Below are 14,674 nucleotides of genomic sequence, written 5' to 3'. Positions count from 1 at the left end.
AAGTCATATATAATCATTGTAAGCATCTAGAAGTTTCTAAAGAAAGAAAATTGAGACCGCCTATCATCCAGAGATAACCATTATTAATAGTCTATTTTACTTTTTAAAAGTTTATTTATTTTTGAGAGAGAGAGAGAGAGAGACAGAGCACAAGCAAGGGAGGGGCAGAGAGAGAGGGAAACAGAATCCAAAGCAGACTCAGGCTCTGAGCTGTCAGCACAGAGCCTGACGCGGGGCTTGAACTCATGAACTGTGAGATCATTACTTGAGCTAAAGTCGGATGCTTAACTGACTGAGCCACCCAGGTGCCCCCATTTTACTTTTTTTAGACTTATTCTAACCTGTCACACAATGCATGTGTACATATTGTTATGCCCAGAATTCGTGATCCCCAAAGACCACCAGGGAGCCGAGTCGGAGTCCGATGCAAAAGCAAAGAGCCTTTATTCGAGCTAGCTCGTGCTCAATCCCCTACCTGCACCGATGGACGCAGCGGTGAGATGCTGGGGAAAGAGAGCCAGTTTCAAAAGCACAAAGGTTTTATTGGGGTCTAGGGGTAGTTGGTGAGGTAACTCCTCACTGGTGACCCTTCCTGATTGGCTGGGGAAGGGTTGGAGTCCTGTTACCCAGGTCGCCGGACATGTTTTGGTCGGGAAGTTACTGAAGGGGAGGAGGCGTGGTCAAGGTGGAGGATACAGAACAAGATGGAGTCGGCCGGCGTAGGTCCGCCCTTTCACATATATTCAACTCCAAGTGTCCTTCCTTCTTTCTTTTTATATATTTTTTGAATTATTTTAACCAATCTGACTAAAATTATCGATAATGTTTTATAGCTTACTGCTTTCCATTAAGAATATATTGTGGATATCTTACCATGATAAAAATATGCACTTACATTTTTAATGACTACATTATATTTCACTTTATGGTATAACCTATTTAGCCAATTCCCTACTGACGGATCCTTAGTTTTACTCTGTTCTCTTGGTATCAGATACAATGTTGTATGGGTGTCTAATGTTGCTATTACACACATTTTGCTATTAGACATAAAGTGGCATCTTTTTCTGCTATTGGACACATGTTGTGATGAACTACCTTCCATACTGATGTCTTTGGGCATTTGGCTAAATTATTTCCTTATATAAAATTTTATAATTGCATTTTTTTTCAGTTAAAAAATATGCTCAATTCTAAGTGCTTTTGTGCCCTATTACTACCCAAGCAGCACACAAGAAGGTGTGTTATCATTGCTTTTAACTGCTAAATAAGTACAGGCTTGGTAGGTTTTGAAGTAAAAATACTATGAAATCTTGAAGATAAATTGTTTGGTAATTATTTCATACTACTTTCTACATAAAGTAGACAAAAGGTGTCCTGTCCTGGGACAAAAGGTGGGAAAATGGACCTACTTGCAGCCTCCTTTTCTCTGTCTGGAGGGCCTTGCTTCTCTGCCCTGGTAAATAGAATCTGTGTCATTGAATTACATTCATTAGTGCCTTGGTCAGTTTCAGGAACATCATTTGCACATAATAGACTTTTTGCCTCAGCCATGACATAGGTGACTCCTCCCCTCACTGCCACCTCTCCCCCTTTCTTTTCTAATGAGAAGATTGTTTCTTCTTTTGTTTTAGGCAGAAAAAATGTCAAAGATTGGGAGTTTTGAAGGATTCCAGCCTGTGTCTCTGAAGCAAGAGGGAGATGACCAACCCTCTGAGACTGACCAACTGTCCATGGAGGAGGGGGACCCAGGCAAGGACCCAGAGCCAAGCCGTATTTCAAGGCAGCCAAGTGTGACTGAATCAACACTGTACCCCAATCCTTATCACCAACCTTATGTCTCACGGAAGTACTTCGTTACACGGGTAAATTTTTTGGTGCTCTGAAGTATTACATAAGACTTCTCTTACAGTATTCTAATATCTATCTATCTATGTATCTATCTGTCTATCTATCTATATCACAAGTTTTACCAGATATTTTCACATTTTTTATTTCATCTGATAGTCATAGAAACTATGAAGTAGGTATCCGTATCCCCATTTTACAGGTGAAGGTTCTGAATTTCAGAGAAGTTAGGGGGTCTAGTTTTGATAACCAGGTAGTATGGGAGAGAAGTGGGTCATCCAGTCTCTTTGGATGGATCTTTGGTTCCTCAGTCCTGTGTTCAGGTTAAATCTGACCTCCACAGATTAATGATCTATAGAGAGAAAACCCAAGCAGCTAAAATATAAAGCTGTGTGCCCAGAGTGGGTATTTGTTCCATGTTTGAAAAAGATGTGGGTGATGGAGTGGAAAGGCTTGCTGAGAACGAGTTGAACCTCAGGGTCTACAGGGGGATGATGATATTACTGTGTGGGAGCAGGCACTTTTAAATTCCAAACCTTTGGCTGCATTCTGGAGCTGAGCTCCTTTACTGAGCTCTGAGCGTGAGCAGGGGAGGGGCAGAGAGAGAGAGAGAGAGAGAGAGAGAGAGAGAAATTCCAAGCAGGCTCCAGGCTCTGAGCTGTCAGCACAGGGTCTGACGCAGGTCTCAAACCCACAGACTACGAGATCATGACCTGAGCCTGTTGGACGCTTAACCAACTGAGCCACCCAGGCACTCCTAAAAAATGATATTTTGAACTTGTAGCATTTGGATCAAGGACATAGTGCTTCCTGGGTTTGAGTAGTTCTCTCTCTTGAACTCTCCTTCCTACTTATCAATGTTCTTTCCCAATCCTTCAATATTCTTGTTAACACAGTAGGTATTAGCTCACAGGCTAAAGCCAATTGGCAGCAAAATTGGAGATTATACCCTGTGGCAACAGGGACCATCTCATTTTTCAAGTGTACCTGGGACAAATCTTGAAAAAAAAATTCAGCTCAGTCTTACAAGTAAATGGTGGCTAAGATGTGACTATTTATAAAGCTTTAACTAATGAATCCTGATTTGGTAGCTTTTAAAACATCTTTGGTTAAGATAAAATTTTAAAGTGACTCAGTGTGTGTGTGTGTGTGTGCACGCGTGTGCGCGCGTGCACATGTTTGAAGGTACGATATAACCATATCATCTGTATTCTACGACTCTCACGTGTTAAGGTGCTATGGTAGGTGCTATACTATGTGTTTGTGTGATTTGCATATGTAAAGCATATGGTTTGTTTTCCAAAGTATATGAACTTAATTGAATAAGCAAAATTAAGTTGTAAGATAGTCTGTGAAGGAAATCAAAGCATCCCTAAAGTTGTCTTATCTTTGGTAATGATGATGGATCAGTCACGGTTTGGTGAGAGAACCGTGAGTGGTATGGAGTAAGAGATTCATGATCAGAAGGTGATGCAGTTATCAGAGCTGGTTGGGAAGTCTCTGCAAACCTGTTGTCTTTGCAATCTAGTGATGGGCCTCAAGTTGCTATAGTCTAGCCGATTCGTAGTCATGAACTGGGAATAGGGAGTACAGGAAAACTGGAACCTGGATGGACAACTCAGAATTCCTGATGAGCAAGCAAAACCCATGAGGAAAAAATGGAATCTGTATCTGTCTCCAGCCGTGTCTAAACTTGGAGGTGTGAGTCACTTTTAGGAGAGGACTTGGTGCCTTTCTACACTGAGCTGCACACTTACCAGCCCAGGGGAAGGAGGTGAGGGATGAAGTCTGACTGTCAGCAAAAGAAGCTATAGCTGTAAGTGCTGCCCCCTGGCATCAGATGAACCTGGAGGTCAGCAGCTGTGAATGTGAGTGCAGGTGGTCTGAAGTGATCTTCCACAGGGAAAAACTCCCTTCTGCCTTACAAATCTTATACTAACATCTCTTGTGGCCAACTCTAATTTGGAAACAGACATGAAAGGAAATTCTAGAAAATGTAGCTCTAGCTTAGCTAAATCAGCACAGTTTAAAGCCACCATGGAGGTTTTTCTTATTTGTTTGATTGATACTTTTATTTGTGTGTCTCTATGTAATTTATCAAGTGAAGTCCCCTGAAGTGACACTGTAAGGTAGGCAGGGGAGGACTCATCACTCTTGGTTTATTGTAAACATATTGAAGTTTCAGGGGAGTTAAGTTGATGCTGTTTTAGAATGATGGGCCGATAGCCAAGAAAGAATTCTTGAGATGCCTTAGGCGCACAAAGGTGGTTTTATTAAAGTATGCAGACAGAACCCATGGGCCGGAAGAGCTGCCCCAGGATTGTGGAGCAGAGACTGATTCTATCCTTGGAAGTTGGGGGAAATAAAGTCAAGAGGAAGTTTCCAAAAGGATTTTCCTATGCAAAAGAAGACTTACTGGATCTTGGAGGCCTAGTTATTGTCCAGCTAAGGTGGTTTCTCCCTCTAGCAAAGCATTAGCATTAAGACAGTGGGGAGTTCCTAGAGAAATGTTCTGCCTCAAGGCAGAGGTTCTGACTGCCTCAATATTTGTCAATGGGCTGAGGGTGGAAGTTTAATTTTATCTGCCATTTCCTTCTGCCTTTGCTTCCTTTGTCAACGTGACCTGACTGAGCCACGTAATATTAATTGGAATAGCTCTAGCTCGAATCTGTATCTTCTGTCTGTAAGTCTAGTGCTGTTCCTACTGTAATGTACAGTGGCATTCATGGCCCTTTTAGAAGTCAGTCAATGACTGCAGTCTGTGTGAAAAAGATCTCCTTCGGATATGTAGAAACAAACCCTACATTCTCAAGAACTTGGGAGGGAAAACTTCTAATTTTGTTAATTAATTTAAAGTAGACTTGAGGATTCTTTAAGGCTGTGAGGGCTACATTCCCAAAGCACTCAGCATTTGCTCTCCTTCAGATCAAGAGACAGAATATAGATTTTTTTTTTAGCACGTGAGTATGATGAATGTGCTTTGTGTGTGTGTGTGTGTGTGTGTGTGTGTGTGTGTATTTCCTCATTTGCAAAGTGTGGATAAAATATCAGTTTTACACAGAGGTTTAAATAGGCTGATTTTGTAAATATTCTTAGCACAGTGCATGACACATCTATTAACATTCCATAAGCAGCATCTCATTACTCTTATAAATGCTTTCTCCCTTTCTTGTTGATTTGACATTCTCACTTCTGTAATTGGTCACAGAGAATGACATTAAGATGTCCATGACCTCCCCATGACCTCCAGAGTGAGATATAAATGTCAATGTATAGTGTCTATAGCAGCAAAGAGGTTTGACCAAAGGAAAATAATTCATTTTCTCAGGGAATAATTCAATAAGACCCAGGCTCTGGGTCTGAATGATTCAGATCTATGAAAGATTTATCATAAAGGATCACTTCCGTAGTGCTGAAATGAGATCTACAGATGATCTGGTCCACTGATTCTCCATCTTTACTGTACAAACAAATGACCTTGAGATCTTGTAAAAGTGCTGGTCTGATTCAGGAGGCCTGGAATGAGACCTTAGATTCTGCATTTATATAGATTCTATGGCAAAAACGATGCTCTCTGTCCACAGACACCTCTTGAACACCAAGGAGCTGGTCAACACTCTCATTCTCAGAAGTAACTAAGGCCCAGAGGAGGCTGTTGCTTGTCCATTGTCATAGCTATTGTCCAATGTCATGAGTACTGACTTGCCCAGGAGGCTAGTAGTAAGTGGTAAAGCGAGGCTTAGAACCAAAGTTTCAACTTCCTGATTCATAGTTCTATGATCCCATGCCCAGCAATTAAAAAGAAATAAATATATTACAGTGTAAGAATTTAAAGCACATATGTTGTAAATTCAGAACTGTAAGTAAATGAGTTGAGGAATTCCTTGATCAAGCATGTTATTTTATTAAATGTTTTCAAATCATTTTGCAAGAGGTAGTTTATTGGAAAAAAAATGTCGATAAGCAAAATAAAAGTCACCATAATTCACTACTCAATGTTAACCAAAGAAGTTTGAATGCGTGCTTATACATTTTGGTGCATATCCTGTCTTACTTTTTTCCTTACATGTGCAATTTGTTGCATAAAAATATTTCCTATGGCAGTAACTCTACATCCATAGCATCATTTTTAACAGTTCTAGAATATCCTACTGTGGAGATATACAACAATTTATATAACTTTTTCTGGATATTTAAGTTGTTTCCTATTTATACCTTATAAGCCAGAAAGGAAAATTACTCTTTGGCTTGCTGTGGCAGAATGACACTCAGTTTCTTAGGTGCCAGGAGTAGATACCCAATGCTATATAATAGGAAGGAGGATCAGTTATGTGAGTTTCAAAGTGGATATGCAAAGATGTGACTGCTCTGGAAGTTTAAATTAATTCAGGACAAACAAGAGGCACTTTTTTTAGCACCATAACCTTATGCATTAGACCAGACCTCTGAGTACCAGATCATAAAAGAAGTCAATCTGCTTCCTTAAACCTCTTATGTTTTTTCATGGGGCATCTGGGATGTTGCTTCTTATCCACAGGCTTCCAGACTATTATTGATTTACTAAACCAAGCCCTTCCAACAAAGCAACATTCTTGCTCAGAGCCAGAAGGGGCCTGAGAGAATATCTAATCCAACCCCTAAAACACACAAAGGAGATGTGACTTCTCCAAAGTCAACCAGCAATTTAGGGGCCGTACCAGGACAAAGAGCTAGGGCTCCTGACACTTTTTACTACCCCTCCAGTGCCTTTGACCTTGGACAATGAATGAGAGGTCACAGTAATGAATTTCTGAAGCACTTGCTATCAGTCTGCTTGGACAATTTTTTCCTCCTGTTTTTGTTCATTTGCTATTATTGCTCAGACATGTCTAAAAACGGCCTAGTGCCTTTTCTGAACAAAAGTACCACTCAAGGCTAATAACTCGAGGTATATTATGATAATCCCTTTAGTTGTGGAGACTGATATTCAAAAGCAAGTTCTTATGAAAGGAACAATACTTGATACGCATGGGGAAAGATATTTTTAAACTCCCTGTAGGACTCTGTATTTGCAGATACCTTATCAGAAAGTTGAAAGCGATTAGGGATGGGGAATTATCTCTAAATTTATACTTGAGAATGTAAATTACATACAAACTAATGGGACTAAAACTATTTGATCTTTTAATATTTAATTAATGGTTCCCCATGGCCTTTTTATAGCCTGTGTTCTATTGTGAGGAACGAGACTTTAATAAGCAGGTTTGGGACTTCCCATTGTGTAGCAAGATGTCATTGCTTTCATGACACTAATTTGGCTTTCATACTCTCTCCTTTCCCCTCTTCTCTTACTATAGGGTTCCCTATGTCTTGCTCTTGCATTGGGAACAACTAAATAAATATATTAGTTGTATTGTTATTTTATGAGCTGCTTTCTGGTCTAGAAATTACATATCTCACTGGGCAAAAGATTTCTCATCTCCCCTCCTTAAACTGAAATCCCTTGAAGAGTGTAATAAAGTTGATATTTCTTCTGAGGACAGACACTTAACAATAATAAAATAAGAGGTGTTTCCTTTATTTTCAAGGAGAGACAGATTTGCCCTGAACTTTACAAATCACATCCAATTTAGAGCAGTTTTTCTTCCCTTATGTGTTTACCACAAAGTGATTTCTATCTGGGCATGATGACACTCACAAGAATGATCTTACTGTGTCTGAGTCCCTGGGAGCATTCCTTTCTACACTGCCCCCACCTCTTACTGTCTAGTTACGGAGTCCAGTACATGGGAAACTATTACCAGCAGATGTGAGTATTGTTTGTGTGACAACTGGCTCCTGGCTAGTCTAGCTTAAGGAAATGTAAGGAAACGCATGTCTTTGTTTTGACTGAAGATGTTTGGTGCTGAACTATTAGAAAAGATGCTGCCGGCTCTGCTGTATAGTGACTTGTAAATAAGGATTCTCCCTAATGATTTTTCTTAAAATTTAGCGTTAGAAATATATGTATATTGGATGATGAGTGCTTATTATTCCATCATACTTTCCTATTAGTCTTAGGAATCTTTGAGCTAATTATTCTGTTACAGAACCAGGTTGGATCGCTGGTGGAAAAACCAGGCGGTACTTGGAGATCTTGGTGGATCGGAGTTTTGTTTTACACCAGCAGGCTCAGAGATCCTTCTCCACAGATCTGAGTCCCGAGCACAAGCATGGGGGACAATTTATCATCTGTTACTTCTGCAGTCTGCATTAGTAGCAATTAGGCGTGCAGGGCAAACAGGGCAGGAAAGAAGAGCCTGGAAGAGGAGTCTCTAAGTTAAGAACTGGAGCTTCTGTCAGTCCTGTCAGCCGTCTTATGGTGCATAACTACTTATTTTCCCAACAGTTCCATTGCAGTAACCATTTGACCTGTAAATCATGGTACGGCTATTTTCCTCCCATTTAATATTAATAAGAATGAAAATTCAGTGTTCCCAAATATTTTTGGCATTTCCTAACAGCTCTGTTATAGTTAATATTGTCTTATCCACCTTCCACCTAGAAAATGAATAAACTGATATCTGGAATGATGAGGACATAGTATGGGTCACACAGTGGGCAGAAAGGCTGAGATCTAAACATTGCCCCAGATGCAAGTCCGAGTGTTCACACATTATTTAATTTTCTACACTAAATGGCTGAAATTAATTTAGTTCAGTAGCCAATGATGACAAATAGAAGGGTGTAAATAAAATACTCTAACAGGATACAATGATTAACTGTTCTGTAAAGGCATGACCACTGTTACTGCTGAAGATAAGAACACCATGCTCAGTGAGGACATTGACAGAACTCTGGAGACTTCCCAAATGTTCTATAAAAAAAAAACATACTTCTGGGGCACATGGGTGGCTCATTGGTTAAGCGTCTGACTCTTGATTTCAGCTCAGGTCAAGATCTCACGGTTCATGAGAGCAAGCCCCACATCGGGCTCTGCACTGACAGTAGGGAGCCTGCTTAGGATCCTCTGTGTCCCTCTCTCTCTGCCCCTCCCCTGCTCATGCTCTCTCTCCTTCTCTACTCTTCCTCAAAAGAAATAAACTTAAAACACACACACACACACACACACACACACACACACACACACACACACATACTTTTGTTTAATGTTTAACTTTTGAAAAGGTATAGAGTGAAACACCACCTCCATCCACTGCCCCATCAAGTTCCTTCCTGACTGCAGGGGACCACCGTTAACACATTTTAGGTATCCTTCTAGAGTTGCTTTAGTATATTCAAGCACATGAAAATTTTTATTCTTATCCCTTCTCCACTTTTTTATACAAAAATGTGGCCTATTTACCCTTCTGAATGCTTTTTTTCTTTCACTTAATGCGTTTTGAAAATTTTTTGTATTATCCCAGAATGCCTCTTCTTTTTGCATATGCATCATATTCCATTGAATGGCTCTGTCCTATAATGTATCTAACAAGTCCCCTATTGACAGATATTTGCATTGTTTCCAAAATTTTGCTATCCACAAACAAGGCTGCAAAGAACACTGGATATACAGCTGTTATTTTGCACAAATGCAAGAACATCCATAGTATAACTTCACAGAAGTGGAATGTGTCGATCAAAGAATAGATCATTTCGATAGATTTTTTCCAATTGCTTTCCATAGGGAAGACAAGTAAGGTTTTGAAAAAGTCTACAGTTTTATATTCATCTTCACATGTTTTGGCAAAGTGCCTGGTGTAAAAGCATTCAACAACATGCTTATTTTAGGACTATTTCATTATTCTCCAATTTCCCTTACAGTCTTTTTTTCTTCTTCTGAAAAGTCTTAGTTTCACTACTGAGTTATATTAGCTGAGGAAGAAATAATGTAAGTATAAGAGAGACAGGAAAAATCACCTGATGAGTCGTCAAAGAAAGTATGATTTTGAGCACTGGGCCTGGGGCAGTCAGGCTGCATTGTGGGAAGAACGGCATGGGGGATGGGAGCACTGTCATGGGATCATAGGGAATTTCCCTCCAGCATTATTTGGTCCTGCCAGTAGGGTCACTGGTACCAGTGATGCTGGTGCAGTCTTCTTTGTCAGTGGGTGTTCAAGGCATGCTTGATTAATGCTCCAGAATTCACTGATTTTGTGACTCACAGCTTCCAGCAGGCACGGTCTGCCTTGTTCGCTTTCCAACAATGGTGAACCAGCAGCAGAGGAGTCAGAAATCATTCAGTCCACTGGCTGACTGTTCAATTCAACAGGAAATGTGTTAAAATGAGAAAATCAGAATGTCTCGGTGTAAGGGCTGTGATCTTATTTTCTTAAAGACTTCCAGGAGGCTTTCATCATCAGCTTGGCTCAGAAAGCTTTGGTTCTGTCGCCTCAGTTGTCTTTATAGATAAGGAAATGGAGGCCAAGAAAACTCAAATAATTGGCTAGAGGTTACAGAACTCATTTATGACAGATATGGAATAGGATCCACGGTCACTTGACTCTGTTCAGTGGACATTTCCTGGATGACTTGGGCTGTGCTGAGTGAATCGTGGGGGAGGGGTAGAGCTCTGCATCATTTTCTACCACTTTATCTGAAGCAGCATCATTCTTTTCCTGTTTTTCCTATATGGATTCTCATAAGTTTTTTTTTTTTTGACCAATGGACTTTGTAGCCAAAATGTTTCACAGTGTTTTATCATACACTGAGAAAGCAAGCAAACCCAAATCCTACCACCACCCTAGCTCTGAGAGGAAAAGACATTTGAACAGATCCTAGGCCAGGCTAGTGTCCCTGTTTCCTTTTGTGAGAGAACAGTCTCAGGCTGGGAGGATTAGGACTGTTAATATTTAGAGAAGATTAGGTGGTTAGTATTAAAGCCCTATTACATAGAGAATATTCAAGAACTGAGAACCTACTTGTCAGTAGCTCAGGGCTGGGATGAGGCCAGAACTACATTTGTAGGTGGAGCAATGGAATGTTTGTTTTCTCGTCTTGTCTCCACCCCTTCTTAGCTGAGTGAACTTGACAGGTTGCTTCCCCACACTAGCCCATTTCCACACCTATAAAAAAGCCGAGATAATTCCTGGGCTGCAGTGGTTGTCAACGTTTGCTACACATTGGAGTCACCTGGGATGCCTGCAAAACTCCTGAGGTACTGATATGTGGGTCCCACATGACAGATAGCCACTGAGTATCTTCTACAATGGCCCTGGTATGCAGCTTGAGCACTAGGAGTTTTAAAGGCTCTCCTCATAATTTGATACGTAGCCAAGGTTGAGAATAACTGTCTAGAGAACAGTAGTTCTCAGTGCAGTACTGCATCAACAGCATCACCTGGGAACCTGTTGGAAATGCAAGTTCTCAGGCCCACTTCAGACCTCCTAAATACTAAACTCTGGGAACAGAGCCCATAAATCTGTGTTTTTGATTCTGATGTGTACTCAAGTTTAGGAATCACTGAGATAGAGGTCTATGAATTTCTTATCATGAAAAGGGTTAATCAAATTTTAAGCTAGAGGTAGGCCCATAAGTAGAAGCACCTGTTTGGAGAAGGGTGAAGAAAGCAAGGTAAGGAGACAAAAAAGTTAATTTCCCAGAATCATCTAAAATTATGGTCAGAATATTAGAAAAAGATTTCTCTTAGGTATTTTATTGCCAGGTGCTCTTTGAAGAGAGAAAGATTTGATTTTAAAAATGTAAATATTGCTAAATCCTTTGAACTTTCTGATAAACATGTTTGTTTGGGAAAACTGGCCTTCTGAAAATGGGTGTCTTTCTTTCTGTGAGAAGATATGAGTAAGATCATGGAAGACAGGACTTGGATTACTTTGGTCCCACCTAAGGAGAACAGCTTAGTAAATACCAGAGTTCAAGACTAAGCTCTCCGGCATGCTATGCCTAGAGGAAACAGACAAATGCGAGAACTATCTTTCCCATCAGCTTTTTGGAGAAGGCTATGGGTTATACTCATTAATCATAAGCACAAAGAGGGCTCAGTTTTCTCTAAACTAGATATTTTCTTTTTCCCACTCAGCCAGGGGCCATTGAGACTGCCATGGAAGACTTGAAAGGCCACATGGCGAAGACTCCTGGAGAGACAATTCAAGGCTTCTGGCTCTTGACAGAGTGAGTAGTTATGGCTAAGTGAGGGGCCATGGGAATCTAGCATTTTCCTTGACACCACTGTCACAGAATGGGAGATGGATCTATGGCACAATTTCTTCTGGATGCCATGCAAAATAATTGGTTGGCATTACCCCCAGTTAGCGAGTCAAGTTTTGTGGTGCCCTATAGCTGATATATGACTAGGGTTGACTCCTACAACAATTTTCTGGGTATAGTCAGCTATCACTATGACTCCTTAGGTCTTCATAGCTCTCAAGGACTGTTGCACTGGACTCTTCTCTCTGATCTCTTTGGTTCGAGTCTCTGTCTCTTACAACTACTCTCATTCTAGCTACATGAGGCTACTAACCATCCCACTCTAGGTACAGTGGAAAGGAAGGTTAGAAAAGACAAATGAGGTCAGTATATACGGTTTGAATTTTATTTTATGTACAATAACATGAGCTGTACATAACATCCCTACAAAATCATGCGGGATAGAAAAGACAAGCCACCAGTCCAGAGTTAGGTTAAAAACTGAGTGTAACCCTTGAGACTTTATTCCTTCCAGAAGTTCTCCATTCATCCCTGAGGCTTATCTTAGCTCTAAGGGCTTTCATTGAAAATGACACCATGAAGATAGTTACCTTGTGTCTTGCCCCGAAATTCTAGTGTCCATGACTTTTTCTCCACCCATCAGTAGAATATCAGGAATGCCATAGTCTTTACAATAATAAGTAATATATTCACATAATAAGAGAAAGAGGCGCCTCTTTTCTGCTACAGAATACGTAACACTAAATGGAGAATATAGTGAGAACTCCATGTTGGATACTCACTAAGTTTTCTGTCTCCAAAGGCTCTAGGAGAAAAGCTCAATAATTCCTATACCTTGAGTGAAGAAGCATTTAATCTTTCACTCCTGGGCCGGACATTTTCTTTGACTAAGTTTTGGGAGGGTGGGGTTGGTACAGGCAACACTTGAATGTCCAGTCTTCTAGGCCAGCAGAACAAAATCTCTCCGTCAATGGAGTGTAGAACCAGGTCACCTGTGGATCCATCTGCCTGATGGCCATGTTACATTCTTGTTTCAAATGGGTTCTAAGAATTGAGTGAAAATGAAATTAGAAAGACAACCTGACCATGTCTAAGCATTTGTTTCTTCATGTATAAACTGGAGACAGTGATAAGTACCTGAGGAGTTGTTACGAGGGCTAAATGAGACAGCATGGTAAAACTCTTAGCAAAGTCCCCAGCACATGGTGGATTTTTATCAGACATCAGTGTCCCTCCTCTGTTCACAAGTTATGTCTATTGGTAAAGGCCTTTTGTTTGTGTTTGTTCGGTAGCCTCTGCCTTTATTTTTGTCCTATCCATCTCTATATCTTTCATCTCTGGGTTATCTCTATGAAAAAAAAAAAAGTATATAATTGAGGCTTTTTGCTTATTCACTTTTACCAACCCTTTTCCAACACCACCTGCCATCTGCAAAGTAAAATTTGACTTGTGCAAATAAAAAAGTCTGCCTTGATTAGGACAGATGTCTCCTTGAATTCTGAAGGTCTAATCAGAAGTAGATACTTAACCTGTTTTGTTCCTACAGTGCATTTCATTTATAAGAAAGAATGCCCAAATATGGTCTTTCAAAATCCAGTAGTAGCTTTTTGAATTCTCAAATAATAGAATCAGCAGTTTTTTTTTTTTGTTTTGTTTTGTTTTTAATAGTACATGCTTTAATTGCTTGGTCTTTTTTTGTATAGAAATGTGGCTTATTTTTGTTTGGAATGTTTTTGTTTCATGATTATAAAGGTCTTTAGATATCAATTTGTCCCAAGATAAATCAGACTGTGTGATCTGTATTAAGACTTAGCACCATAATTCTGTCAGTTTGATTTATCGTCAAGTGGGATGATTGATAAAACCAGCAGTTTTCAGATAAATCTGAATAGGTGTGCCCCAAGACCCAAGTTTTGCATCTAGCTCTGAACCTAATAGGAAGCTCAAAGGGTTGGTGAAGACTATCTGGCATCTAGTTTTCTATGTCTCTTTTGCTTTGTGGTATATACATTTATATTACAGACAGTAATGAGGGATGTATCATGTGCGTGTGGAATTTTAAGCAATAATTTTCATTTGCTGTCAGACTTTTCTTCCTTTGCACTTTGGAACCATTTCTTCTCTTTCAACGGTAGTTCTTTTGTGTTCTTTTTGGTCTTCCTCTCTGCCAAAATCCTTTTATACCTCTTCCTATTCTCCATCTAAAGCTACTTTTAAGAAAGATTTGAATCCAGTCATTTCTACCATAGTAAGAATTTGCCAGTTGCTTTTCTTTTCCTGTTAAACCTTAAAGCTGGTTCAGACTGTCTTCTTGCAGTGGAAAAAGCTGCCAGTTGCAAAGAAGATGGTCCAGGCATCTGGGCTAAATAAATAGGCTCCCAGTCACTGTGACTGTTCAAGAAGAAGATTGGAGGCATTTGTCAAAGGAAGGGAATGCATGGAGGTTTTGAATGACCTTTCACACTTAAGTCTTTGTTTGTAGTGCACCAATGTAGGAAAGGCAAAAGCAACGATAAAAGCAATCAATATCAGCACGAAATCCCCAAAATAACAACAGCAAAACAGAACAAAAGAAAGAACTAAATAAACCAATAAACATATAGGCCCAGAGAAGTATGAGCCTGGGGCTATGCTTTTCCCTTTCTCTTTTTTTCTAATGGGATAAGACCCATCCATCCATTCAGTTCTTATGAGTTACAGA

General features: G+C 40.0%; 1 protein-coding gene across 5 annotated transcripts in view; it reads left to right on the top strand.

The window, feature by feature from the left end:
* The window catches only part of TPRG1 (tumor protein p63 regulated 1), a 223,152-nt gene that overhangs the window by 109,504 nt on the left and 98,974 nt on the right, over window positions 1–14,674 (top strand). For all 5 annotated transcript variants that reach the window (XM_045502611.1, XM_045502613.1, XM_045502612.1 and 2 more), the window contains exons 2-3: window positions 1,635–1,865; window positions 11,846–11,937. In XM_045502611.1, coding sequence (XP_045358567.1) covers window positions 1,635–1,865; window positions 11,846–11,937 — 323 coding nt within the window. The remainder of the gene's footprint in view (window positions 1–1,634; window positions 1,866–11,845; window positions 11,938–14,674) is intronic.

This window comes from Leopardus geoffroyi, chromosome C2 (genome assembly GCF_018350155.1).
Source record: "Leopardus geoffroyi isolate Oge1 chromosome C2, O.geoffroyi_Oge1_pat1.0, whole genome shotgun sequence".
In the NCBI taxonomy this organism is placed as follows: domain Eukaryota; kingdom Metazoa; phylum Chordata; class Mammalia; order Carnivora; family Felidae; genus Leopardus; species Leopardus geoffroyi.
This window is presented reverse-complemented; position numbering and strand designations above follow the sequence as displayed.